This window comes from Mus caroli, chromosome 3 (genome assembly GCF_900094665.2).
Source record: "Mus caroli chromosome 3, CAROLI_EIJ_v1.1, whole genome shotgun sequence".
NCBI classification, from domain to species: Eukaryota; Metazoa; Chordata; class Mammalia; order Rodentia; family Muridae; genus Mus; species Mus caroli.
In genome coordinates, this window is record NC_034572.1 from 28,062,252 (window position 1) to 28,089,797 (window position 27,546).

Genomic DNA, 27,546 nt, shown 5'->3' on the forward strand with positions numbered 1-27,546 from the left:
TGGCTGCTCAGTGAGCCCTAGGGATCTTCCTGTCCCTTCCTCCATTAGTTCTGGGTATTGAATTCAGGCCCATGTTTTTGTGGGGGGCAATCTTCCCAGCCTGGTATCATTTCTCCTGTCTGAAGTGATAGGCACAATGCAGACAGTGAGGAGGGAATCCAGAGGCCACCAGCAGCCCTCTGGAGCTAATGGATACAGCTCAGGCTAGAGAAGTTCTGCTTTGGGGAAGATCACAAGAGCAAGCAATAGGGACTAGAAGAAGCAATGTCTAGAGGAGGTAGACTATCAGTCCTCAGAACTCGTTTATCGGTGGGTGCTCGGGGATTCTGGAGATAGGCTGAGAGCTTGGGAAAAGCTTGATTGAACAGGTCAGCAGGGACCTCAGCCTGAGAAGAAAGGTCAGCCCTGGGAGGACACTGAATGAATGGAGTGACATTTTCAGAGCACAGTTATTGTCATCCATAAAAGAAGGTGGCTCAGCAAGTGCTGAGGTGATGGGTAGTGCCAGCTCTGGAAATTTCCAGATGTGGTGGGCACAGAGGTAATTCTAGAACAGGGCAGGGATTTAATTTACTGAGTGGCGGGTAGTGGCCAGACCAGCTCTCTCAATACTGTCTGTTCTCCCAGAGCTGCAGTAAGGGCCACTGATGCACGGACTGGGCAGGTGCTCTCTTAAGCATGCTAGCTTTTGAGTGTGCATGTTTTGACTATGAATTCATCCCCTCTCCTCAATAACAAGAATACAATAGTTCAAATTTCCTGTCTCATTTTATTTAAACTTCTTTACAAACAGGAAGCCTTTCTTAGAGCCTACCACCATAAATTATTTAACACAATCAGGTTTCTAACTGGCCTCCTTGATACATCAGGGAAGCATAACGGAAGGACATGTCCTAACTTTGAATCTCAGTGCAGGGCTGTCGGGTACTGCAGTGCCCTGAGGGTTGGGAGCGAGGTTCTCCCTAACCTGTAAAGTAGGAAAGGTAGGAGTATCCTGGAATGGGTGGGGAGATTAAACAATATTTAAAACACCCTCAGGACAGGAAATGACACACAGAAAACGGTACATAAATGCATGTATTGGCCTTTTAGTACAAGTGGGTTAGCGCTGCTGTGGGTGCCACCATGCCTCAGAGTCTCAGGGCTCATCACTGTATGCTTCCACTTCAAGAAATGAGGAAATGTGGAAAGTTAGGCCTTTCCACTAAAGGCTTTGAGATACTTAGCTGGTCTCAACTCCCTTTCATAGCCCTGTAACGAAGGTTTCGCTTGCTTGCCAAAATAATATGCATTCTTCCCTGACACCAAAATCAGAATCATTTGCATCAGTTCTTAGGAACCAGGCTCCTAAATACTGATGGTTTCCACTGAAGACTTCTTAACCTGTCTCCAGGGCCCATCCTTGATGCTGAGGCTTGGAGCACTGATTCCAGCAGGCTTCCAGCAATGCAGCTGTTTTAGGGTCTGTGGAAAAGTTTGTGTTATTCAGAAATGTCCTGACACCAAGATTGTTAAATTAAACTCCTTGAGACAGGAGATTAAAAAAAATTTTTTTGAATGAGCAAAAGGAGTTGTCATTTCACAAAATTTCTAAGGTGTGAAATCTGTACCTTAAAACTTTCCAATTGTCTCACTCTGTCCAGGACTCAATTTCTTTCATACTGTACATTGGACTAACGGAATCCATCAGGGGTGCCATGTGACTCACTGGCTCAGGTGCTGGGAAGTGGCAAAGCACACTCTTGCCTGAAATAATAAAGGCTTCTGTGACTAGTGTTGTACAACAAAAGTTCATTAATGACTCTCTAATTATACAAATGAGATAATTTTGTTGGACAAAAATGAATGAATGTTTTCTTCCATCAGGATCATGCAGCACAAAGCCGAGATGGCGCCCTCTCCCACCATTCCGTTCATAAGTCACTTATTCATGTACTTCAAGGATGAGATCATCTGGTCAAAAGAATACTTTGATGAGGAATACATAACAATTGTATTGAATGGCCATTGTATGTTGGTTGTGCATGTCCTAATCACAAGACCTCGCAGAAGTACAAGCACGGTTAGCAGTAGGCCATGTGCCAAATGAGTGACTGAAAATGGAGATGACAGAACTGTGGAGTTGTTTTGAGGAAAGAGAAGGAAGCGATGGAGCATTCTAAAAAGCAGGTTTGCAAGAACTGCATTTCTGTCAAGGCTACACAGTGTCAGAGTAAGAGATGCATCCCAGCGGCCAGAGCTGGAGGCCAATGCTAAGAAGACAGGAAGGGATGTGACTGTTAAGTCAGATTGCTGAGAAACCAAAGCAGACAGGACATGGTCAGGGCAGGAGAGAGCATAGGCATCCTGGTCCAATGATGAAGAAGAAGGGAGAAAATAATGGCTTCCAAATCTCCTAGGGGTAAGAATGTAACCTCTCGAGAATGGGGAGAAGTTCTGTGGGCTTCTGTCCTATGGACATGACGTGGTTACTGCAGGTGGGAAGTCACACCAGCTGTGGCTACCTGCACAAGATTTATACAAGATCAAGCCAGCCAAAATCCTGGTACTGAAAGGATAGATCATGCCACGTCCCGCCCCTTACTGAGGCACTATTTGTTGGCAGTGGATACTTCCTAGAGGAGGAAAACTCATTCTCTTTCTGAGACTGTTGCCTCTGGTGGGTTTCCCATGACCCAGTAGATGAACCTACACCAATGTACATATAGGCAGAACTAACTGGACTTAGCCAGTTATTTAAGAAACCTCATGAACATGTTGGGGGACACACTATGGGATTTGGAGGGTGGAAATCTTGGGTAGATAGGATTGTATTTCATTGTATACATATGTAAAAATTTCAAAAGTAAAGAAAATTATCAAAGAAAAATTGGTGTAGTCTACCTAGTCTTTTGCCATTTTTATCATGTTTTGAATTTTAAAGTAATACTAGTACAGTTATCTGCAGCCATTACTGTGTTTCAAAGACACAGACACATCAATGATAAATGAGTTTATCATTGGGCTCACTAGACTGAATCTGCAGCTACGTTCAGGTTGGATTGCTGGGAAGTGAGGGGCCCAAGTCTGGGCTTGGCTTTCATTGTCCACAGCCACCCGAGGATGAGGATAGATTGAGCCAGGGAGAGAGGCCCCATGAGCTGAGGCCCACAGCCACCTGGGGAATGAGGACAGATCGAGCCAAGGAGAGAGGCCCCATGAGCTGAGGCCCACAGCCACCTGGGGAATGAGGACAGATCGAGACAAGGAGAGAGGGAGGCCCCATGAGCTGAGGCAAAGGAAAGCTGTGTACATTGACATGATTGAAATTTCAAAGTCCCCTTTGTAAATATTTAATATCTGGTTCCCAGTGCACTCTGGGAAATTTTCCAAGGTTGGTGTGAGAATCTGTCTCCTTTGAAGAGTAGTAAGCACATGACAGGAAGTCATGGATGTCTCTCAGAGAGACCTGTAGCTGTGTTCATTTTCCCAAAGGAATATCCTGGCTTGAGCAGTGTTTAGTGTACACGTAAGACACTGGAGGGAAGGCTGAGAAGCACTGTTGGTCCAGAGAGATAGGTCAACAACAGATAAAAGCAGTTACTGCCAGGACTGATGACTAGGCTTCTATCTGCAGGGCCAAAAGGAAGGAGAGGACAAACTACTGCCAGTTTTCCTTTCACCTCCACACAAATGTGTGTGTGTGTGTGTGTGTGTGTGTGTGTGTGAACATGCGCAGGTACACACTCGAGCACACACAGATGAACAGCATTTTAATTTTAGTAAGGCAGTTACAGGGGTAGATAAATGATCTAACTGGGAGTTGCAAACTAGAGTTCTACTATGTCCTGTGATGAGAGATAAGTTGGTGAGTCCTATCTAACTACTTCCTTCCTTGCTGGGGGACTCACCTATTTTGGTGGAACTAAAATCAACATAAGGGAACTTCCTGGCCATTCTTTATGCAAAGCTTCTCTTCCCACCTGACCTCTCTGACATGACCATCCCACCTCCCACCATTAGAAGTGGGTAAAAATGGGTTCCATAGAACATAATGTGTCAACCTCAGATTAGATCATGTCCTGACATTCTGTCTAACCAGGACGTCCGGAATTCTCACAGAGATTAAGTAGAGCTACTAATGAAAATTAGAAGCAATGCTCATCCCCCACCCCCACGTTTCCCCGTTTTCCATAGTGCAGCTCAGTGGAGCACTTCTCAAGGTGCTCTCTAAGTCTGTAAGTGCTGCTGCCTCTGCCTGCTCCCTCCATAGATCACATAAGTTTTGCACTCATTGCGTCAGCTCACACCGCTTCAATTATGCATGCCTTCTCTAGACATGTCAGCACCACGTTGCCCCATTACATTAAAGAGAAGAAGGAAGGAAAACCATGGTTTATTAGGAAATGATTTAACATCTAGACATTGCCACCATGGAAATCCATTTCCCTGTCCTTTTATTTTTAACTGCAAGTAACAAGTTTGTAGCTATGTATTAATATGTGATGTCGAATCAAGGGGCAGAAACTCAGGCTCTCTCTGTCTTGCTGACTGGAACTGTCTTGGGAGATACATTATAGACTCATCTGGATATTGGGGAAGAGCAACTGGGAGAGGCGTGCTAACCAGTGCTGGGATCTTGCTGCTCCCCGAAATTGAGCTAGGCAAAGACACAAAAGTAAAAGACAGTCCTGATGGGCTTGTCTCTGTTCTGCCACCAGCAACAACAGCTTCTGCTGGTGAAAATGCATGCTTCTTACTTCAGCAAGAGGGAAGTTCTGTGGCCAGGCTCCCTCCTAAGGAACTTGAGCTTCCAAGAGGACTTGAGATGGCCTGCAAACTATACTTTAATATCCTTCTGTTAATCAGATCTGTGGCTAATCTGGATAGCTCTCAGGGAAATGTCAATACAGAGATGAGTGAAGCGAGGCCCACTCCTGTATTTATGTATTGCCTGCCTGTGATCTCAGAGTCTCCTGAACACAGTAAGTCTCGAGCCAGGTTCCCTAGGGCTATGCACAGAGCCAGTTTTCTTTCCTTTTTCATTTTCTTTCTTTCTTTCTTTCTTTCTTTCTTTCTTTCTTTCTTTCTTTCTTTCTTGCTTGCTTGCTTGCTTGCTTGCTTGCTTGCTTTCTTTCTTGCTTGCTTGCTTGCTTGTTTGCTTGCTGATTAATATCATTTAAGATCTTAAAGTCGATTATAGACATTTTAGCGGCAGCAGCATAATTATGTCTCTTGACCAGTTACTGTGTGGTGGCTATAGACTCATTTCCAGCATGGAAATCCCTGGAGGTGATGTGTGTGCACTGCCCTTCTCTAGAGAGGCAAGCTTGTGCCAAGTGGCCACTGCCCTCTACCCTTCCCACTCCTTGTGCCACAGCCAGCTAGGCATCCACTTCTCTGACCCCAGTAAAAATGATATTGCTTAGAATCATTATAGTTTAGCCCACCCCTCCCACATCCAAGGACTCCTCCAGCTAATAGGAGTGTGGATATTGCTATTAACTCTTCCCACCACTTGGCTCAGCGCCTGGCTCTTGTGAATGAAGCATGCATCACCTGCTGTGCCTGTGGCTAAGCCTCTGGACTGAGGGGCTTGTGCAATCCTCTCAAAAATATCCTAAAATAGACATTTTCCTCATACATAGCAGAGCAACCTCTGACTCAGAGAAGCCGCTCTATCTCCCCCAAAGGAATGCTGTTTCCATGTGGCTATTCCCTGTTCTCAGTCAGAATTCAGACTGGAACCAACCTAACGCTCTGTGAAAGTGGCTGACATGTCTGTGCTACAGTCACAGTGTGCACATGGTGTGGCAGACCATCTGGCTCATGACAGGCCCTGACCTGGAAGGTCTGTCTACAGAAGGTGTGAAGAACACTCAGGAACACACTAGAGGAAAGAAAGTGACAAAATCATGACACAACACCCATTAACGACTATCCCTCTAGGAAGCCCAGCTTTGTGGAATGCATCAGACACGACATCGGGGCCCCAGATTCTATGCCTGGCTCTGACCAGAGGACACATGGCTTTTCAAAGAAGTGTCCCCCTGTGAGCCATGGAACAGACGCCAATGCAGATGGTGTGATTGTACTGCACAGATGACAACCTGAAGATGCAGAGAACCTAACAGCTTGCACCAAACTCCTCTGTCAGGAGAGCAGAGCTAAAGCAGAAGGCAGGGTGAGGGAGTCGGGCTCGGTACTCTAGCTTTGGAGATGCTTTGGGAAGAGTGACCTGCTAGGTTTTCCATGGCCTGATACCTCACGTTGCAATAGAGTCTAAAATGAAGGTTTTGAGTTTTTTCCTCAGAGTTTGCCCTAGAGTCGGGTGCTCTGAACAGAATCAGTAGATGGAGTTGAGATTTGGGACATTAAGAAATAGTTTACGATGTGAGTTTGTAAAGACATTGTGCATTACTGTGACTCTTCCCCTTTGAAGTACCAAATCTTTAGGGTTAAGTTTTGACTCCATGATACATGTGAGACTATTTGGGAAGACAATAAATACAGGGTCATCCCGTCTTTATTCCAGAAATTTAATGTTTAACCTAACGGGAAATGTGGCCCCTCATTTACAATATTTGTTGATGAAAAATAACTTTGCAGAAAAGATGGAATTGATTGGTCTATAGAAATGACTCTTTGTTTATGCCAGTGCATACACATGGTAAATAATCTGCCTTCTTTTTATGAAGCCACTTCTCATTGATCAATCTTTTGTGAAGAAATTGCTAATGAGCTTATGCTTACTGCGAGCTTAATCAGGGCATCACAGCTGCATGCATGGGGTGCTGAGTTCTCCAAGTGTGACAGAGTCCCCTGCTTCAGGCTCTCCAGGCTGAGCAGGTGGAGGAGGAGGGGGTCCTCTGTTCTTCATGACCATGTACAGAATTCCAAGAAGGCACCAGGGAAACTGTAGCTTGTGACCCCAAGAGACAGACTCTGGTACTTTGGAACCCTCAGAAGCAAATGGGGTATGAATTATGTATAAATTAAGCCACCATACTGATATGGCCAAGAAAGTACTGTCCAGATGGCGCTGAGTACAAAAGACAGTGACACACATTCCCTCGTCATTTTACTATTTATGAGTCCAAGGCTTGAGTCAGCTGGTGGTAGGACAGGCTATCTGTTAGCACCACAAGGAAGCTGGGCCTTGCTCTTTCATTTTTATTTGATGCTGGCCTTGATCTCCCTGACACAATCCATTTTCACAGAGCCACTCGGACAGGACAGGGTTGCAATCTTACTGAAAGGCTTGTGGCTGTTGGAGATCCAAGGGGGCAATTCTACTTTGTTTCTTTCTTTCTTTTTTACTTTAGAAAAACAGTTCTGATATGCTTTGCTTCCTGCTTAGGATTCTCTCACAGGTTTTAAAGAGATCAGGAAAGGTTCAGACTAGGTAAAGCATGGGTTACCTTGTTTCTCATGTGCGTGGAGTCCTCCCTTGGAGGTTCAGGAGAAAAGGCAAGTATTTCAACAGTCATCTTACAGTTTTCATTCTGACCATGCCATTCATTCGTTTATTTGGAAGAACCTTTCTTTTCTGAAATGCCCTAAAGGCCAAGAGGGAGTTAGGCAGTTAAGTGTTTGTGAGAAACGTATCCCCATGAGGGCTTAGCAATAGACAGACCATGGCTCAACTATAACTGTTTCCAGGTAGTAATTTTCTGTAAGTAGACCAGGAAGGTAAAATCATTTCTTAACCATTTTATAGGTCAATCAGTAATGACCTATAAAGAGGGTATAGAATTTGGACTATGACATCAGGAAGTTATGGCTTTCAATGTTCTTGGTATAATACCAGTGACTCTGGGCAAATTCATTCTCTACTCTGGGCCTCAAGGTTCTGGCTTCCTGTCTATGTCTTACTGAGCCTTTAACAGATTTTTGCCTCAAATAAACGTTAGATGGGAACAAGATACCAGTTTACAAGCAAGAACCCTGTTGTGGCTCAAGACCAAAAAGGGCTACCATAGGGAATACAACCCAACTGCAGGCTTGGGTCTTTGGGGCGCCATTGTTGTGAATGTCTATGGTGATCTACTTTTTAGGGACCATTACATCGAGTATCTATGGGCTCTGGTTTTTAGATTTCCAGTTAATGACTACTTGAATATTAGGTCTAGTACTGGTCCCATATACTTTTTCCTCTTTCAGAATCACAATTGCTATATTTCCTGACTCTGGGTCATAGAATATAGTCTGGAACCAGCAGCAGTAACCTAGCAAGCTTCTTAGGCACATCTGAGGCTTCTAGGACTGGAGGATTGCTGTACCGACCTGATGTATTCATTCCCTAGCAACTGGCTAGTACTTGAATTTCTTTATCTAGTGCAACAAGAAACACACTGTGCCAACTGCCTTTGAGTTCCAGAACCACCTAGACTTAAGCATTCTGTCCATGCCTTTGTGCAATCCTAAAAGCTGTAGCTCCTAGTCCTTCATAAAAGAACACATTCTGTACTTGATGTTTGTCTTTGCTACTTCCTTCAAGTCTACCTGGGATCTGAAAACATCCTAGACTCAAACTCTGTAAACACACATTCAGCCCAACATATGGGAAACCTTGAGTTACCAGCAACTCAAAACAGAGCAGATTCACTATTCAAATAGTTAAGACTGTAAATTCCTTAGCAAAGGTGCTGGAAATGTCTATTTTATCCAGTCTCACTCCTGAAATACCAGTAATTTCAGAAAATAATTTGTGTTTACTTGAGATTAATTTCCAATCAAGACTTTTGATTTCTCCAATGAAGGAAGAATACTTTGATGATAAAACTGATACACATGCACATATAATATATAATTTATATTCATATATATATATGATTTACTTTTTAGTATTGATTTTTATATAACACTCACTAAGTACAGATATATTGTGTTTATGGAAAAATGTTTAGAATTTAAGGTCATTAAGATTTTACTGCAATACATTTGTTTTCATTATTTTTCAGCTTGAAGCTTAAAACTTTTGGGGATATCAAGTGGAAACTAGATTCTGATTCCCATCCAATACAGTCATATTTAAATTGACTATGTGAATGTGTATGCATATATGTATAAATAAAAATATAAACATATATTGCGTGTTAGTTTAGGGTACTAGCTTAAGAATCCTTTGTGATTTTTACAACATGCATTCTGAATCAAAGTTGCCAAGAAACTCCCACAAAGGGAGCAGTACAGTATTGCCCTTCAAAAAGAAAAACCTTTCACATTTATAAAATTTGCTGTTTTTCCACATCAAAACAACACAGCATCATCTTCTACCCTTTTGAGAGCAGCATCCAGGGATGGCGAGCCAACATCCTGCACACAGCTTCTGCTATTACTGTGCTTATATAAGCAAGACCATGGGCTCTCTGTGGAAGCACAAGGTGTGTGAATCACCTGACTGATGAACTGGCATTCAGCTGCCACAGCACTCATGGAGTGACAGCAGCCGAGGGACAGGCTTAATGAGACCGTCAACCTCTGCCCATCATGGAACTTCAATTATTTTATTTATCTTCCTTTGGTTTTCTTTTGGCATCAGTCACTAGAAAAGCTACTTGGACTTATGCGAAGACTTGCAAACTTCCTCTGTGCTTTTTAAAGATACAGATTGAACATAAAGATTAGTGTACAGGGACATAGTTTAAATTTTATTATATATATTCATAATTTCATTTGATATATATGTACTAAACAACATTGGGTTTCTGTAGAAAATGCATTTGAACCACGCATACACTCACATACATGCTTAATTGTTGGTCTCTTAATCTTAGGAATAACTGCCTTGGAGTTTTATAAAGAATAATTAGTGTTTTCCTTGTTATTTTAGTTGGGGGTGGGAACATGTCATTGCCTCAGCTGAGATTTGCTTAAAACTCAAACCCCAAAACCTCCCAAACAAGGGGAACTCTTCATGGCCAGCAGCCAGCTCCTAAAGTGGCATATTTTAATCTGTCACATTGTAAAACAAGGTTTAACAGGAATGCCTTAGCAGTGCTGGGTCTCTCTGAATGGCACCAGCTTGTGTGTTAGCACTGGAAGTGCATGCTCGCGACAATATCAATTTGTGGAAAGACAGCATGGGAAAATGAAAGAAAACTTCCTTGGATTCTTCATAAAAAATAAAAAAATAAGTAATTCTGTAGTTTTCTGAATGACAACAGCTAGTTAAAACACAAAAATTAAACAAGAAGAAACTAAAAGAAAGAAGTAAATAAGTAAGAACGTATTTCTACATGATAAAACAAAAACTAACTTCGTTTTGATGGAGGTGTGTGTGTGTGTGTGTGTGTGTGTGCATCTCATGGTGTTTTCACTCACCCTTTACTAGTTTATCTATCAAATAGGTCCACTCCTTAATCGGAGTCAGAGTCTATGGGAGATCTAGAGTGCATATCTCAAGTAATTAATCTGGCATAATTAAAAAAAAAACAACAGTACTGCAAACTGGCACTCCATATACCTTATTATTTAAACTGGCAATCTGGCAGTGAGTAGCAGAATGCAGGCCAGACCCTCACACCCCCTACCCTGCTGTCCTCAGCAGGAGCCCAAAGTCAATGGGGCAGGAAACATGGGCGGTGTGGCAAGCCCTTCTGTGCCTGCCCATATACCATGAACTTCCATGGAAATGCTTTACTCAGATGGGGTCTTCCAGAAGACATCCTAGTACTCATGACTTAAGTCATTGGTTTCTCATAGCTCCCCTTTGGTAGCCATTCCCCGTTTTGTCAAACCCATGCACACATGCATGCACACTCCCTTAGTGTAATCACCATGATGCAGAACCAACTACATGGCAAAGAACTTGTCCAAACTCATCAGCCTATCTGGAGGTCACTGGCTATTTTCTAATGTCCTCCTCAGCTCAGACATTTTAATGTCCACTCTGTTGAGTTTATGCTGCCTTCAGAGGCAATGCCACATGTATGTTAAATAGACGGGCAGTTCTCTTGTCTCCTTGATAATTAACAAAGATGTTAAGGAGTAATGCCAAGTCAGTGTCCCGGCTGGAGATCATCCACTCCCTGCTAAATCATTGTGTATGCTCTGTTAAGCCATTCTCATCGAACCTCATGAGCCAAGGCAACATCCAACCTAGAGGCTTCTCAAATGATGGGCAGCGTTACTGACAATGAAGCTATCTGTTTTCATTTCAGACCATCTTGACACTTGCTGCAGACAAGCCAAGAAAGTAAACTGGGCAAGATGTAAGTTTAAATTTCTCAAAATTTCACACCGTTTATCTGCTCCCCCATGCTTTCAGAATACACACTAATTATTGTAGTGTTTCTCACTTTTAAGATGATATGCCTCCAAGATCTACTTAAATCTTTTTTTCTCAATCAAGTTATGCTATCCTGACTCATTGCATTGAGTCCCCAGTGCTCTCCCCCCCTCCCTTGCTTTGTGCTCTCTTATTTATTCTCAGATATAGTACACATATGCTGGTATTATGCACAAGTCAGTGGGGCAGTGATGAGGGAAACTTTGATGCTCCCCAAATCTATATTAATAACAGTTGTAGTTAGACAGGCTCAGACACTGTCGGGAACATGCTCTGAACCAGCAGGGCTACCAGGTCAAATTCTACAGGCAACAGGAAACGTGAGTGCTCACTTACCTGCTTCTGGTCAACAATTATTTCCAGGTCCTCGTCACTGCTTAGCTTGCCATAGCCTTGTTCTTTACTTTTCTTGTGAAAGAACAATTTTAAATATCATTTAGTTTCTTTTCATTAAAAAATACTTAATTCCTACTTAATAATTCTTAAAGATAAAACTCTTCATTTTACCCTTTCACCAGCCACAATGTATCATTCCTGACATCAGTCTCTCATGCACCATCTTATACCTATGCGTCGACTCTATCTGCTTATCCTCTTGCTGCCAACATATGGCTTTGGCCCTTTCTTAATATTCTGTTTTATTCCATAGTTTTGGCAAAAATTCAGTAAAAATTGTTTACTGTGAGATAAACAAGCAGTTCTCTGAAGATTCTTAGCACATTTTTCTCAAGAACAGAAATTTCATTTAGAATTATACTACTCTTAAAATGTCAACTACCACACATTATATGTTAAGGCTTTATGTATTTTTAAGAGTAAGAGAACTATTACATAACCCAGATAATGAACTCTCAAACTTTTAGTTAATTGCATAAATAGTAACATTGAAAATAAAAAGCAGCTTTTAGCATGATGTAGTTTCAAAATGAGGTGGTTTATGAAGTTGGAAGCGTATAGGCCATATCTATAGGCTCACTTTGTAGCCATTTTATTGTTTCATTGTTGTGGCTGGTCCTAATGAGTGCTCCCTACCCATCATCCCTACAGCAAAATGTATGAGTACAAAGTCTAAGGTTGGAAAAGTAGTCCAGCCATAACAATCATATCACAGCTGTGTTACAGAATAATGGTAACATATTTAATGGCAACATTTTTCTCCCCAGTGGGAATTTCAGGAGTATAATAGGACTCCTTCATACCAATGACAAATGAAGATAAAAGTCATTGTGCAGTTTTCTGTTGTCCAAAGTGAAAAGCACAGTCAACCAAAAAAAAAAAAAAAAAAAAACCAAAACAAAAGGACCCCTTAGTACCCACAGAAACTAGAATGAAGAGAATTAGATTTCTGACATAGGAGCACGCATGCTGACTTGGGTCCTGCATATCAGTGACCATGACACAAGGCTTCTTTACGCTAAACAATGTCGTCTTTTTCTCCTCTTTACAACATTTCAAAATATGAATTCTGATACTTCACCCTCCCCTTAAATATACCTCTTATTTTGTGTCATTTACTGTAATGTAGAGATCAGAGACTTCAAGTATTGAAATGCATAAATAAAAAAACCCAACTTTGTCTACAGACTAATAAATTCCAACACTCAGGACAGAACAAATGGTCACAGTGTTCCTCCCGGTTATTATTCTTGTCCTCATTTGAGGTTCCATTTCAAGATGGATGGAAAAGAAAATGAACATGTTTGGCTTGAGCCAAGCTGACTTCCTGTCTCTTGGCTTCTGGGTCCTCTGAGCCCAAGGCTTGTTATGAGACACTCTCTAGAGTCCCTCTGCCACACAACCCTCAGAAATGCTTTTCCCAATATTGATCTGTATACGTACCAAGTAGCTCATCTGCATGACCCGATTTCTGGACAAAAGGGCATTAAGTAGAGATGGAATGTGAGTCCTTCCATCCATTTCACTGTCAGACATCCCAGAATTCTTTGCACCAGCGGCAGTGGCTTCATTGCCAGAACTTGCTGACCAGAGAACCACAGATCTTGCCCGGCAACAGTATTAATAATGTACAACAATAATTGAAGTATTCCTGAATCACTGTTCTGACTTTGTAAACATCCTGAAATTTTTGGCTACTGTAAAAAGCCATGGATAGGATATTTTCTTTTTCTAATTTGTATCATACACTTTAATGCTTCCTGGCTGCTGCTCTCTTTAATGATTTTTAGAAACCCATCTATTATTTATAACATAAATTTTGTATTTAATCTCTTACATATAGACTATGTCTCCTGGTTATAAAAGCTCAACTTCCCCCATGTAAGCCCCTGGCTCAGACTTTCCTGACATTCACTGCTAATAGATACAACAATGTCAGCACATTACAGAGCGCAGTAAGAAGTTGAAATTTTGGTTAATATTACATTTTACTTTTCCCACTTAATCCCAACCGTCTGACTCAGTAACATCCTCCCAGGGAAGAGGGGCCAGGAGAGAAGATTATGTACACAGCTACTCTGTGGAAGTTGCCATTTTCCAGGAATGGGAGGAAGCATTTGGAGTTCTGATATTTGTGCTTAATCCTCTAGTCTCCACAAGACACAGAAAGCACACAGAACCAGCAGCCTTGCGAGTTTCCCTTAGAACCAAGCAACATTTTCAAGTCTACCCCATGACCCAGGGACACTCATCCTTCCTTAATCCATACAGTCACCCACTTACTGATATCTAGTGCGAGCGAGCGAGCGAGCACAGTCCTCTTTCAAGTACTGAGCTGCCCACTTTGCTTAGCTGAGCCAGCCCAGGCGGGGATCTTCAGCTCTCCTCTCTCCTCCCTCCTCCCAGCCAGGAAGCCCTGTCGTCTTCCTAAGCACTTTGCCAAGCCCAGAACGCAAGTCCCTGGCTTCTGCAAGACCTTGCACATCAGCCAGAGGAGTGAACTAGGAGGAGGAAGAAAGCTAATCTTCCCACTGTCCAAGTGTGAGGGGGCAGGGCTTATGTGGGAGGAGAAGCCACAGTGTAAGCACGCCCTGAGCTCCACCCACAGCTCTGGTAAGATACTGAAGCTGAGAGTTTCAATTGAGGCAAGGAGGTGAGGCCCCTCACATCCCAGCCTTCTCAGGCTGACTACTTGTGGTCACTTTTGTGCACTTTTCACTAAGTGCATCTGAGGAGAAAGCATTAGCGTCTGGGAGACGAAAGGGTGTGAGGACTCAAGGTGGAGGAATGAAAGGAGAAATGAGAGTCACAGTTTGTTGACATTGTCTCCTTGCCTGTAAAAGGCTTTCAGCCCAGGCTGGCTGTCATGTCTGAAACTCCAAAAACAGTGTCTCTTATCTTCCCCCACCATCCCAAGTGACATCATTCTGGATTCTATCTGGGTTTGATCTAGCTTGGAACAAGATTGCCTAGTTCTTTCAGACTGACACCTTTTGAAATGCTATTCAATCAAATTACATCTATGGTTTCCTTAAGATGGAGAAGCCTATCTGGGAACTCAACTCTGCCCCACACAGATTTCTACCCTGTCTCCTTTCCCCTATGTATGGCCTCCCTGTCCCTTCATCCTTTCTTCCACAGGAATCTAATTGAAAAATGGATCTGTTCACTTGAATTAAATAAATCACGACACTTGAGAAATTGTATGGCAATGCTATTGTGACCATGGAAAAGAAAATTATTCCACAGGAAAGGACTGGACAAAGCTAACAATAGCAACAGACAGCAGAGCTACAGAGAGTCCACAGATGAGGTAACTTGCTTATTTTAGAATGTAAGTTATAAAAAAAGCTCAGAGTTTGGGTCTGGGGATGTAGCTCAGTGGTAAATCACTTGCGGAGCTTGCATGAGGCTCTCGGTTCAACCCCCAGTACTAGCAAAAACCAAACTTTAAAAAAAAATCCTTTACACGAAAAAATATTACTTGTTTGTATACTTAATTAAAGGTATTCTTCATACTCATGAGGAATGGGATTTACACAGAAGGTTTTTAAAGGGAAAAGGAACACTTGGTCTATCTAACAGGATAAATTGCCCCTACCTGTAGGTTTTGCCTAGCTATGAATGTCAAAATAAATTTCCATATAAGAACTTCAAAAATGGTTTATCATTATTTAGTTACTACATCATGATGAATTTATGAAAGCAAAAATCACAGGTAGAATTAACAATATAGTGGCAGGAAGATAAGTGTTTCCCAATGCCATCTTAGCTCTCAGCCTCAAAGCCATCTGGGTTCAATTCCTATCCTCCTGTGTCCCCATCCTTAGTCTGTCCCTACCACCATTCTTCCTTCTGCCTACAAAATTGCTTAGGTTTCCCTTCACTTGGAAGATGTTCTCCTTCTTCACTGTGAAACTTGAAACAATTGTCTACACTCATTCAAAGTTCTTTGCTCTTCTAAAGCCACCACAAGCAAGGTGATTACCGAATTGATGAACACCCATGGAGCAGGTTGAATTGAATACCAAACAGAAAGAGTAGGGAAGACAGTGTGCACACAAGGTCTCCACTGGGCAGTGGTGCCTTTGGAAAATCCCGCCAAGTAGAAACATCTAGTTGACTATTTAGTCATGTGTCCGTACTTAAGAAGAGGGATGGGGCTCCACATACAGATGGATGGAATCAGAGAATGGCAGGAGTAGGTGAGCTCATAAGACAGAAGAGGCAAGGACTCAACTCAGAAGCCCAGAGGACAGCTGTCCTTTAAAATGAAGCAAGAGAAGAGAGCACATTAAAGACTGTGAGAGGGATTCAGGAGAGAGTGCTAATGGCTAATTCCAGGAGAGGATATGATCTATGACCTTCCCCTGAGTGAGGTGTCAGAAGTCATCCACAAGTAGGAAGAGAAGCTAAGATGAAAATCAGATGCAGTGATGAGGCACACTGGTCCTGGGAGCAAAGATGGACAGAGGGTGTATCATTTCTTAAGAAAGCTAAGATACAAAGGGCTGGATGAAAGATAAAGGACTCGATGAGAGATTATCAGGAAAGTCACAGTGCTCCCAGCTGGCCTTTATATAAAAGTTCTGAGCACGTTTGCAATTCAAGAAAAATAAGCAAAGTGTTGCAAAGATGAAAACGCAAATACCAGAGAGAGTTGGGAGGAGCCAGAAAATGGGAGCAAAGACCTCTCACAAAACCTCTCTTTTACAGCTGTGTGTGAAGTCTTTGAGGGGAAAAAAACTGGACGATTCTTTATTAAAAGCTAAAAGTTATGTTTCCAAGAAAAAGAATTAAGAGAGACTTATGCTATCTTCTTTAGACTTTAGAGTATTTTCTGAAACAAAACAATTTCGTGATTTAAAAAAGGAAACATAAGTTGGTTGCTTAAGAGATCCACACGATTGTTTTAGGGAGGCTCGTACATTGCAGGGAAATGCCTGGGCAGGCTCTCCCATTTCTCTGAGTTGTCGCTAGGGTAAAGCTTTTATTTCTCTTTCTTTTTCTTTTTCTTCTTTTTCTTTTTCTTTTTCTTTTTCTTTTTTCTTGGATATTTTATTTATTTACGTTTTAAATGTTATCCCCTTTCTCAGTTACCCTTCTGCAAATCCCCTATCTCACCCATCCCCCTGCTTCTATGAGGGTGCTTCCCCACCCACCCACCCACCCACTCCCACCTCACCACCGTAGCATTCCCCTACACTGGGGCATCTATTGAGCTTTCACAAGACCAAGGGCCTCTCCTCCCATTGATGCCAGATAAGGCCATCCTCTGCTACATATGCAGCTGGAGCCATAGGTCTCTCTATGTGTACTCTTTGGTTGGTGGTTTAGTCCCTGGGAGCTCTGGGGGGCTCTGGTTGGTTGATATTGTTGTTTTTCCTATGGGGTTTCAAACCCCTTCAGCTCCTTCAGTCCTTTCTCTAACTCCTCCATTGGGGACCCTGTGCTCAGTCCAATGGTTGGCTTCAGACATCCACATCTGTATTTGTCAGGCTCAGCGTACAGCATCACGCCCTAGCTCTTGTCTCTGGGTCTCCTGGTGAGCAGTGTGAGGTGGTGGCATTTTTTCGGTGTTTGCTTATTGCGTGGAGCATGCCTTCCACCATCTGACAAGATTGTGCTCCTACGTCCTTTGTCTTTTTTAAGGTCCACGGTGTCAGCATAGCCACAGAGGACAGTGCTGAGACAGCCAAAGAAGTGATGGGATGAGCAAACAGGAAACGAGGGGGGACAGTCTCTGCCAAGTGGAAAGGTTGACAGCTGTCAACCCTGCTCCCAGTTCCAAGTCCTGAGTGGGCTTCCTAAATGGACATGGAATGATAGCTGGTAAACTTCTGATTTTTCATTCAAATTTGGGAAATGAAAATGTCATTGTTACAGAGACTTATAGTAGAGGGTTAAATGTGGGACTAAAGTGTGTGTATGTTTGTGTGTGTGTACTGAACTCTCTCTCTCTCTCTCTCTCTCTCTCTCTCTCTCTCTCTCTCTCTCTCTCTGTGTACCTACAAACTCATGCTGTAGTAAAACAGAGTGCTCATAGGGTTTGTTGTTTTATTTTTGGGTCAGTCAAGAACAAACCAAATGCATGGTCCACAGACTCCCTTCTGAAGCTGTATCACCAAGCAAGAAGAGAAGACAAAGACATCAAATATGACTTTTAAAACTATCTAAAGTCATGCATAAGCCCCCATATTTAGTACTCTTTTCTATTTTCAAGCTAACTTTAACAGGGGAACAGTCATTAGTGGCTGGATGAGGGCCTGGCCATGATGCAAAGTAGGTTTCAATCTAGTTTTGCAGCCAGTCCTTTATGCTGGATTTTCATGATAATTTTTTTCCCTTCTACTATCTCACTGGGTAGCCCTTGCTAGTTTAGAACTCAATATGTAGAATAGGTTGGCTTCAAAGTCATGGAGATCAGCTTGCCTCTTTGTCAGGGTACTGGGAAAAGTGGACACGACCCCACAGCTAGCCTGGGCTTTTCTATCTTTAAAGGGGCTCTCGGAAAGCATGAGAGTAAACGATCTAGGATCTACACTAGCCTTCCCTGCTCCTTGCTTACTCCCCTGTCAGCCTGCTGGCTGCAAGGCTTACTCTGAAGAACAATATATGCTATCACATCTCTACATTTTCTTTTAAGGTTGATTTTTAAAATTTTGCAACTCAGAAAACCTGCAAAGTGGCTGCACTAAAAACTCAGGCTTTTCTTCTCTCTAGCAAGTCACTGTTTTGATCTGGAAAGCAGATAGCTTGCTTACTGCCTTCCTCGAGCAGAGCGGAGAGCTGGAGATAGCTCTCGTCCCTAGGATTAGCAAGGAGGCTTTCTGATCAAAGGGCTAGGATTTTTATAGATCTCAGTCAAGAGCAAGTGATCAAACAACTCTACTCTTTGAGACAAATCTGTGTTTTGATAGGCAGTGCAAGTGGATGCTAATTGCCAACCTAAAGCCTTTGATCTTAGTGTCTCCACAGATGACAATCAGCGAATGGCTTCATCTCATGCTCTGGGATACATGGGAGTACTCAGCTAAGATCACTTCCTGGGCAGAGCTAGAATAGCTGGTGACCTCCTAGCCGGGGAGGGGGCACACTTGCTTTAAGGAACAACATGTGGGTGCCACATTGACGTCAAGTAGGCAATGAACAAAACTTAAGCTTGAAATTTCAATTCTGTAAGAGTCAGCCATGTGCTACATGGTTTTAAAGGCAATAAAGAAAGCATTTCTTAACTTCCCCTTACCCCCTAAATCAAACAAAAAGACACTCAAAGAAGTGGCAAGGAAATCGGATGTGCTTTTATACAAAATTCTAAGTCCAATTTTCTTTCATATAAAAGACTCTTTTCTCCACAAAACAAAACAGGCTCCTTAGAAACTATAAACACAATTGGTATAAATGGAAAAAAAAAACATTTTGGCCTTCTAAAAACATGGTGATTGAAAAGTTATATACTATAATTTGTGTATCTGGTGTGATGTGGTCTTGATGCTATTTCCAAAGGAAGAAGAAATAAAGCTCTCCTTATTTCACGTCTCCTACCTAATACAGTGGTCCTTTGTGTAAGATGATAAGGAGTCCTGGAGAGTGGATCTAGCATTTTGGATCCCAAAAGGTAACTGAATCTTACTGTTCTACCCCATTCAATCCCAAAGTCCTCACGATTATGAAAAGAGAAATCTTTCCTCTTGTTTCTTTGAAATATGAGAAGAACAACCACAGTCACAATGAAGACACAGTGGTGATGTCCTGCAACAGCAGCCCCGCTGACCATACCCACTTCTGCCTGGGCATGAAGCCATGTGACACCTCCTCAAACACAGGTGCATTGGCCCCGGGGCCTCTCTGCCCAGTCCTTTCTCTTCTCCCTGGAGCACCTGGCCTCCCACACCTGCTGCTGATGTCTTTATATAACAACTGCTCTGCCCATTATGCATTTAAGACTGTGAAATAGACCTGAAGTACTTTAATAAAAAGAATATTCTATATCCTAGCTACACTATTCCTCTAGTTTCATACCTTCCCAAATCCAGCACCGGGTTTTGACAGGTTGATGCAAGCTTGATAATGAAACTTTTAGTCTGACGAGGGCCAACTCCAAGTTCATTGTGCACCTTTGTGTGGGAGCTGTATGACCGAAGGACTTGCAATCAGCACTCCATTATGGCCAAAGCGGGCTTGAAGGAGTTGTATTTTTCCTTAATTTTCATATATTTGGCACTCAGCTATGACAGCTCAGAATAATCTCTGCTCCCGTTCCTCCTGATGGTCAGCCCATCTCCTCCCGCTAAGCCCTCCCCTGACTGTGATACCCAGGCCTCCTGTTCAGCTCTGTGATTGATTCTTTGCCACTTTCATCAGTTTGCCAGTGATTTCCTTTCCTTATACCTCTTCTACAATGCTTAGAAGTCCACAGTGTCCTTGTTACACATAAGTCATAGACATTCCTAAAGGTTGGGCTTATTTAGACTTCCTCTTTGTCCTTATGAATGTGGACTTCTAGGTAACTATGGGTGTGTTCTTCCAAGCCACTAAGTGTGCAAAATCAAAAAGATCTTAAGCCACAGATAGTTTGTTAACCCACAGGGAATGTGAAAATCAGTTAAGAAATTAAAGCTTTAGACCTTAGAGCACACTTAGCCAAATCCAAATCATGCATGTTATTACAAAGGTAGAAAATATTGATCATAGGCAATGAGTAAATGCATGGCAGCTTCTACTGAAAGGTAAAGTAGGTAAATTAAGGAAAGATTGCTGGTGAATAACCTCAAGTATTCTGTGAGTCCTTAGCTCTAGGAAAAAGGAATTGATGTTTAGGAATAGCGTACGTGAGTAGCAAAGATCATTGTGAGCGGGTGCAGGACAGAACCCATTCCACTGTCAGGCTGTCTAGCTTCTGATGAGTTTACAGTGGCAGAGCCAGGTTAGAAAGGCATGGAGTTTGCTTCCTGTAGACACTTGGATAACTAGGGATGCTAGAGTCAGTCAAGCAGAGAACAACATCATCAGATTGGTGTTGTATGCAGTCTGTTCTTGCTAAGGCTCAGGCATCGACTGGAGAAAGGGTTGAGGGTACTGAGAGGGTCAGCATGTGACTGCTAGGAACCTGTGAACACACGGCTCGTCAGAGGGAGCAGCCCACACACCAGCTTAATAGGCATATACTTAAGTCATCATTTCGAGCATATTTTTCTCAAGAGTGGCTTTATAAGGCATATAATGTCTCCATTTCCTCAAGTCAGGTTCAAATTTTCAGTAAATGGGCCAAGGATAAGCCTAGAAATTCTCTTGATGTAGCAATACATAATTTTTTTCAGGAAAATAAATCAATGAGACAAAGAATCCAAGGGAGAGAGCTTTGACAAACGGGAACGTTTGCGAGGAGTGACAAACATACTGGCATTCTGTAAAGCCATGACCAATAGTTCAACTTTCCCTGTTTTGTTTTGTTTGTTTATTTGTTGAAACAGAGTGAGCCTGTTTTCAGGAACACAATGTGAAACTGTGCTGTAGAGTATCTGAAAGGATGGATTGTGAAGTGACTGGGGAGAGGCATGAGCAACAAGTTCTTAATGCAAAAACCAGCATTGAGCAGCTGCTGGGGGCGGGGCTAGGAAATCTGTGCTGCTTGGGGTAGGGACACTGAGCTGCCCTTGCATGGGGAGGAACACTGAATGGCAGCATATTTACTTTAGTGTATCTGCAAACACGTTTTGGGGGAACTGAGGCCTGCCTCACTGCAGAGCTTAGCTCTGAATAGTCAGAGCCAGCTGTTTCCGTGATGTTTCACCTGCACTTAACTTGCCAGAGGACAAAACTGTTTAATGAGGAACCGCTTGAGCATGATCCTGTTTGACTGCAGGCCATTCATCTTATCTTCTTGCATGGCATTGATTGGGACCTCTTGCGTCGATGGAGTCTTTTGTCTTTTTTATGACATTGATTGGGTGGCTCTTGCTTCTTGGAAAACACTTTTGGTACAAAAAATTTAATACAATTCCACATTGCCATCGAAACCCTGAAAGATACTCCAGCTCCAAACGCACATTCTCAGATCTTCCAAAGGGCTGCCTTCGAAGATGAAGACCCACAGCAAAGGTCAATGACTCCTGATGTTTCTACGACTCCTCCATCCCCAAATTCAATCCTTACATTTTTCTTTTACATTTAAAATTTTTATTTTTAGGCTGAGTGTGGTGACATACACCTTTTTTTAAAATTTTTTTTTCATTAATTTATTTATTCACTTTACTTCATGATCACGGGTCCTTCTCCATCTTCTCCTGTCAGTCTCACCCTCTTACCCCCTTCTTTAACTCCCCCCTACCCTTCAAGGAGTAACCCCCCCCCAAAAAAAAACTGGATACCAATACACCCTGCCAATCAAGTCACATCAAGTCCTCTTTGAATTTTACTTTGTGTTTAGCTAATATTGGCTAGTGACTCTCTCTTCCCCATGTTTCATTGGAGTCGCACCTTCTGGAGCTCGCCATTTTCCTGCTCCAATACAGACGAGTTTTATTTCAGAGCTATCGATGGCTACCCTGGGACTTCCCTCCTCTCTTCTGGTTCCTGTTTTCAAGATCCAGTGTCTTCTTCTAGTTTAGGACACGCACTCATGGTCCAAGAACTTCTTGAGATAATGTACATGGGTGCTGATATTCTTATTGTTTGTATGCATGAAAATATCTTGTTTGCTGTTCAGCAACAATTGTTGCATGGTTTAGTTGGGAGCAGAATTTGTTTACTCACTTCCTAAGCAAATTTGAAGACATCACTTCTTTATCTCCCAGATCCAGACCTTGGTGTAGAATTGTCCAGTGATATTCCCATTTCAAATTATTTTGTTTGCAACCTATTTCTCTTTGAAAGCATTGATTGTATATGCTTATTCTCAGTGCTCTGAAATTTAATAGAGTTCTGCATTAGGACTGGTGTTTCCCTAGTTATTGTCCAGAGATCTTCCTAGATGCTGGAATTACAGTCAGCAGCCTCCTTTATATTTTCCTTCTTGAACTCTGATTTCCTGTGTATTTTGTCATTGAGTTGGTTTCTTTTAGTTATGCTTTAGGAATCTAACTCCAAATCTAAGGTGTTTTAGGAATCTAATTCCAAATCTTAGGTGTTTCCCTCAGAGAGGCTGCCACAAAATTCACGAGACATATTATGGAAGGTGGGTGGAAAAGGGTAAAAGCCAGTGGGAGAGAATGTCTGTAGTAAAACTGCATTTGCTGGCCCTGACGGCACAGTTGCATACATGAACTCATGGTGGCTCTGCCTGCATCAGCAAGACATGCACAAGACCAAGCCAGTCAGGTACCTGCATGGATGGGGGAGGGGCTCAGGAAGCCCTGTTCCTATTGGCCCAAAGCTACTGGCAATTGCCAGCAGCTTGAGGAGGGATTTGGGCCCTGACAGAGTAGTTACTTGTGAGGACACTCCCACAGCTGTGCACATACAGACAGCACTAAATGGACTCAGTATTAAATCAGTGGTTGCAGTAGGGAGAGAACAACAATTGGTGTGTGTGTGTGTGTGTGTGTGTGTGTGTGTGTGTGTGTGTGTGTGTATGTGTGTGTGTGAGGATAGGAGGTAGTGGAAGGAAAGAATGTTGCATATTTGGATTATATCCAAATATATTACATGCATGTATAAATATTAAATAAGTTAAAAAAAATTCTAGAGAGACTGTGAGAAACACTTGAACAGTATAGAGCAGAGGACTTGAGGCTGAGAACACTTGACTGCTACCTGGAAGACACTTCCTTCAACCTCTGATTAATTCCCCCAAGTGGGTGACATACTGATTTAGTACTGGGAGACAGAATGACAGCCCCATAGTCAGTGTGGATGCCAATTTGGAGGCAGATGAAGGGTTTTCACGAAGTCTGCACACTCCTGGCAGCTTGTAAAGTGGTCCTGGGTAGGTGAATGAGGGGCCTTCAGGGCAAACTAAAGAAGGCTTTAATAGGAGTCACATGGTCTCACCACATCAAAATGACAAAGTTACAACTTCTGATAGGAGACAGCAGTAAACTGCAGTGTGTTCCTCTGCCACCCTAGGGGTTCTCTTGTTTTCTTGGGTTTTGAAAGTTTGTTTTGTTTTGAGCTAGGATCTTATCTAAGCACCTCAAACTGGACAGTCACTTGTGATTCTTCTTCTGCCCCCAAAGTGCAGGTGTGTACTATAATGCCTGGTCTGCATGTAGGTGCTTAATAAATGCTTTCAATAAACAAATTACTACACAACAAAAGGACAGTATTACCCACCACTCTAACTTTCATAACGTTTCTTGCTTCTTTTTTAACATTAAAGTTTATTTATTATTTGTGTGTGTGCCTGTGTAGGCAAGCATGCTTGCACTAACATGTATGTGTCTGGCTCTGAAGACAGCTTTTGGGAGTCGGTTCTCCCTTACACGGCAGATTCCAGAGCTGCCAGGCTCGTGTGGCAAATGACTTGGGCTGCCGCGCATCTCACCAGCCATGCCTCTTGTTTCTTAATACCATCACAGAAAAGTTATATAGAGATGCTTTCAAACTATGATATTTATATACAGGTAAGGTGTTATATGTATGTATGTATGTATGTATGAATATATATGTGTATATATATATATACCACATACATATATACATATATAATGTATATATATGTATATGTATGTGATTATAAGAATATATGCATACCTATTTAGTCTATAACATAAATGATATTATACTATGAAAACTGGTCATCTGTGCCAGAAGTTCTTCCTGTTGTCTCAGGCATTTGAACACTACATCTCCAGCTGATGGCACTGTTTGGGGAGGTTTAGGTTTTACAGCTGTGATGCCTACTGCCTGCCCCCCTGCTCTTCATGCCATTATGGACTTTAACCCTTTGGAACCATGCATCAGGATAAGCTTCCCTTCTCTGAGTTGCCTCTGTTGCAGCTTAATCACAGCAACAGAAAAGTAACAAACACGAATACTAATCACCCAGTCAGCACTCAGCAGTAAGTTGTGACCACCTTATTAACACTCACCTGGCCCCACTGTGCCTGTCTAACGCCACCAGACATTCCTGGCTCCTGTTAAGAAAGCTTAAGAAACTCAATCATCAGCATAAGAGCCCTGTGATCACTGGAGATGGTAATGTACCCGAGGACTATCTGCAAAGCCCTGGTGCTCCCTGAGAAACACTGCAGAGGTCTGTGGGGTGGGGAGCATTTTCACAAGCAACCCTAAGAGAGCATTTGTTTTCCAATGTGCTGACATTTGCACGGGCACTGGCCTGTGACAATCCTGGGCTGATCGGCTGGCACCTTGACAACAACCAAAGAACTTGGAGCAGAGTGTGCAAGTGTGTCTGAGCCATCCATTCTTACTTAAAGTGACGGCTGACATGTGAACTTTGGCGATTTAGAATTCGGAATCTGACCTTTTCCCTTGAAAACAGGTGAAAAGAATCATTTATTTCAAAGCCAAGATTCGATCGAGATTTCAATAATATCCAGATTTTTAGAAAATGTGTATTTTCTATTTTTGTGCTTGCACCTTTGCAACAGTGGACGAGGTTTCACACGAGCCCAATGGCAATCTTAATGAGTGTGATTGATGGTGTATGAAGTAGAACAATGTAATGATAGCAACCAACAAACTAATAGTCCCAAGTGACCAATACCCTACATGCCTTCAAAATTACCAATAAGTTAAGAGCCATTCAAAATGCAAGGCAGCAAAAAGACTTTCAAACGAAGGACATGGTTCACTGGTCCAGCTTCAGACATCACTGTCTGACTTAATATTACGTAATACTTTTCACATTTTACGGAGGCAGCAGAGAAGATAGATAAAGGTTGTGAAAGCCTTCGAAACACACGCCTCTCTCAACAGTACACTGTGTAAAGATGACTTATCCTATAGTTCAAAGAAGAAAGGCAGACAGTAAGAGTTTAGATGCAGAGCCAGACAGAGGATCCAGTGCCCTCTGAAGCTCTGTTTTGAAAGGATTTGCAGCATCATGAACCAAGACTGTGTCTCTTGCTGAAACTTCTTTGCCAGTGGTTTTTCCTCAAAACAATATATGTATTATCATTATAGTTTTTTTAAGAGCAAGTTTTATAAATGGTTAAATTCTATTCTGTTTTGTTTCTAATACAGTAAATGACAATGTGTGTAATTTATATACACAGGCTGTTTGGGGGGGGGGGTTCTGCAGTTGGCTCCGAGTCTGCAGAGCACCAAGGCAAATGTTTGAAGCCACCATGAGAGGAAGAGGCAGCCTTTCCCTGAGGTCTGATGAGCAATCACTCAGCAAAAGTCAGCTTTTCTTTCTCCATTTTGTTTTCCCTCCTTCGCCTCTCCCCTCTCCCCCTCCCTCCCTCTCTTTCTTCTTCCTTCCTTCCTTCCTTCCTTCCTTCCTTCCTTCCTTCCTTCCTTCCTTCCTTCCTTCCTTCCTTCCTCTTTCTCTTCCTTTTTACAAGAAGCTTTGAAATTTTATTTGCTGGCCTAGAAGGCAAATCCTACCTATTTAGTCCATAGCCTATTAATCAATTTACACTTGAGGAGAACTGAGACAGGAGCTGGGGACTGCCAGGCAGGCCACTGTGTGATGACAGTGAGAAGCCTTGGACAGCTTTACTCAGACTGATGTGAACACGCACCTAAGAGTCAACACGACTTATTTCTTTCCCCCTTTCTGATAATGCTGAACAAAGTGAGTTTATCTCATTTGGATTCTGCAGCAAAGTTTCATGATAAGCCCTGTAAAAAATTATCCAATTAATTTCCTAGTAACTGTGCAGGGCTATTTAGCACATGTCTGTATTATAACATTGCAGAGTTCAAAAACATTGTGTTTGGTCTGAAGCCTATGCTGTACATAGGTAATTTCATGAAGGAAGATACTGGTCCCTTTATTCCTGGCTGAAGAAAAGGATTTTAAGAGAAGAAAGTAAATTCTCCATCTGGAAAGTGGTAGAACACAGAATCAATTTCGGGTCTGTTGATTTTCTGTTCCTAACTGCTTTGTCATCTTTGGGTGGAAAAAAATGAGTCTTCTGTTTATCAACAATGTAGACAATGAAACTCAGGGCTGGCTGGGTTCTGGGGTCCTTTTAGAGATGAAAATAGTCCCAGATCTTCCTTTGTCCTGTAAGTGCTGTGGGAAACTAGGTATTTCAAGCCATAGTAGAACACTCTTGTCATCTTTCTTTCTTAGCAGACCAGTGTAGCCCATGCACAGCCTAGGAAGCTTTGGTATCCACAAGCTCCTAGGTCCAATATGTTGTCAATAAGACAGAAATAGATGAATGACATTCTGAGATGCTTCAGAGGAACCACAGGGTGGGGCACGGCAAAAATGCAAGTTTTCCAGGCTACAAGCCAAAGGATTCTATATATACTGTTGACCTCAACCCTGCAGTCACTCTTGGAGGTGACCAGGTAGGTCACACACACCACTCTTCTGCCTGCTGATACTAGCACGGGGAAGACATGAGTAGCTGTGGACATTCCTGTGTTTAATGGCTGCTGCCCCCACATGAGTCACCCACTCCTTTAGAAAACACAGGGAACCTAACCGAGGGCACCCAGCCTTCTTTCCATGTTCTCCTAGTGTCAGAGACCCTGGTCCAGAGAACTGTTCTCCTGGAGCTGTTCTCTGCTCACTCCTGTACAGACATGGCACTTGGATGATTCAGCCGGACTTCACTGGTGCCTTTCTTAGACTCTCTGCCTCACCACAAACCCACTTAGCTGCATTTACCTGCTGCTGGTCCAGCCTTTGGTTCCCCACTTGTGAAGGGAAGGGGAATCAGCTTTAGGTTAAACAAGAAGGAAGAAAGGAAGGAAGGAAGGAAGGAAGGAAGGGAGGGAGGGAGGGAGGGAGG

At 42.6% G+C, this 27,546-nt stretch overlaps 1 protein-coding gene across 22 annotated transcripts in view; it reads right to left on the reverse strand.

Moving 5' to 3' along the window:
* Pex5l (peroxisomal biogenesis factor 5 like) overlaps window positions 1-27,546 on the reverse strand; it is a 203,636-nt gene that overhangs the window by 130,867 nt on the left and 45,223 nt on the right. For 5 of the 22 annotated variants that reach the window (XM_021157189.2, XM_021157185.2, XM_021157184.2 and 2 more), the window contains exon 2: window positions 11,609-11,680. The exons of 4 other annotated variants lie outside the window; for them this stretch is intronic. In XM_021157189.2, the coding sequence (XP_021012848.1) occupies window positions 11,609-11,680 (72 nt within the window). Of the gene's footprint in view, window positions 1-11,608; window positions 11,681-13,111; window positions 14,611-27,546 lie in introns of those variants that run through there. 13 more of the 22 variants (XM_029475054.1, XM_029475051.1, XM_021157183.2 and 10 more) reach the window with 12 other exon arrangements.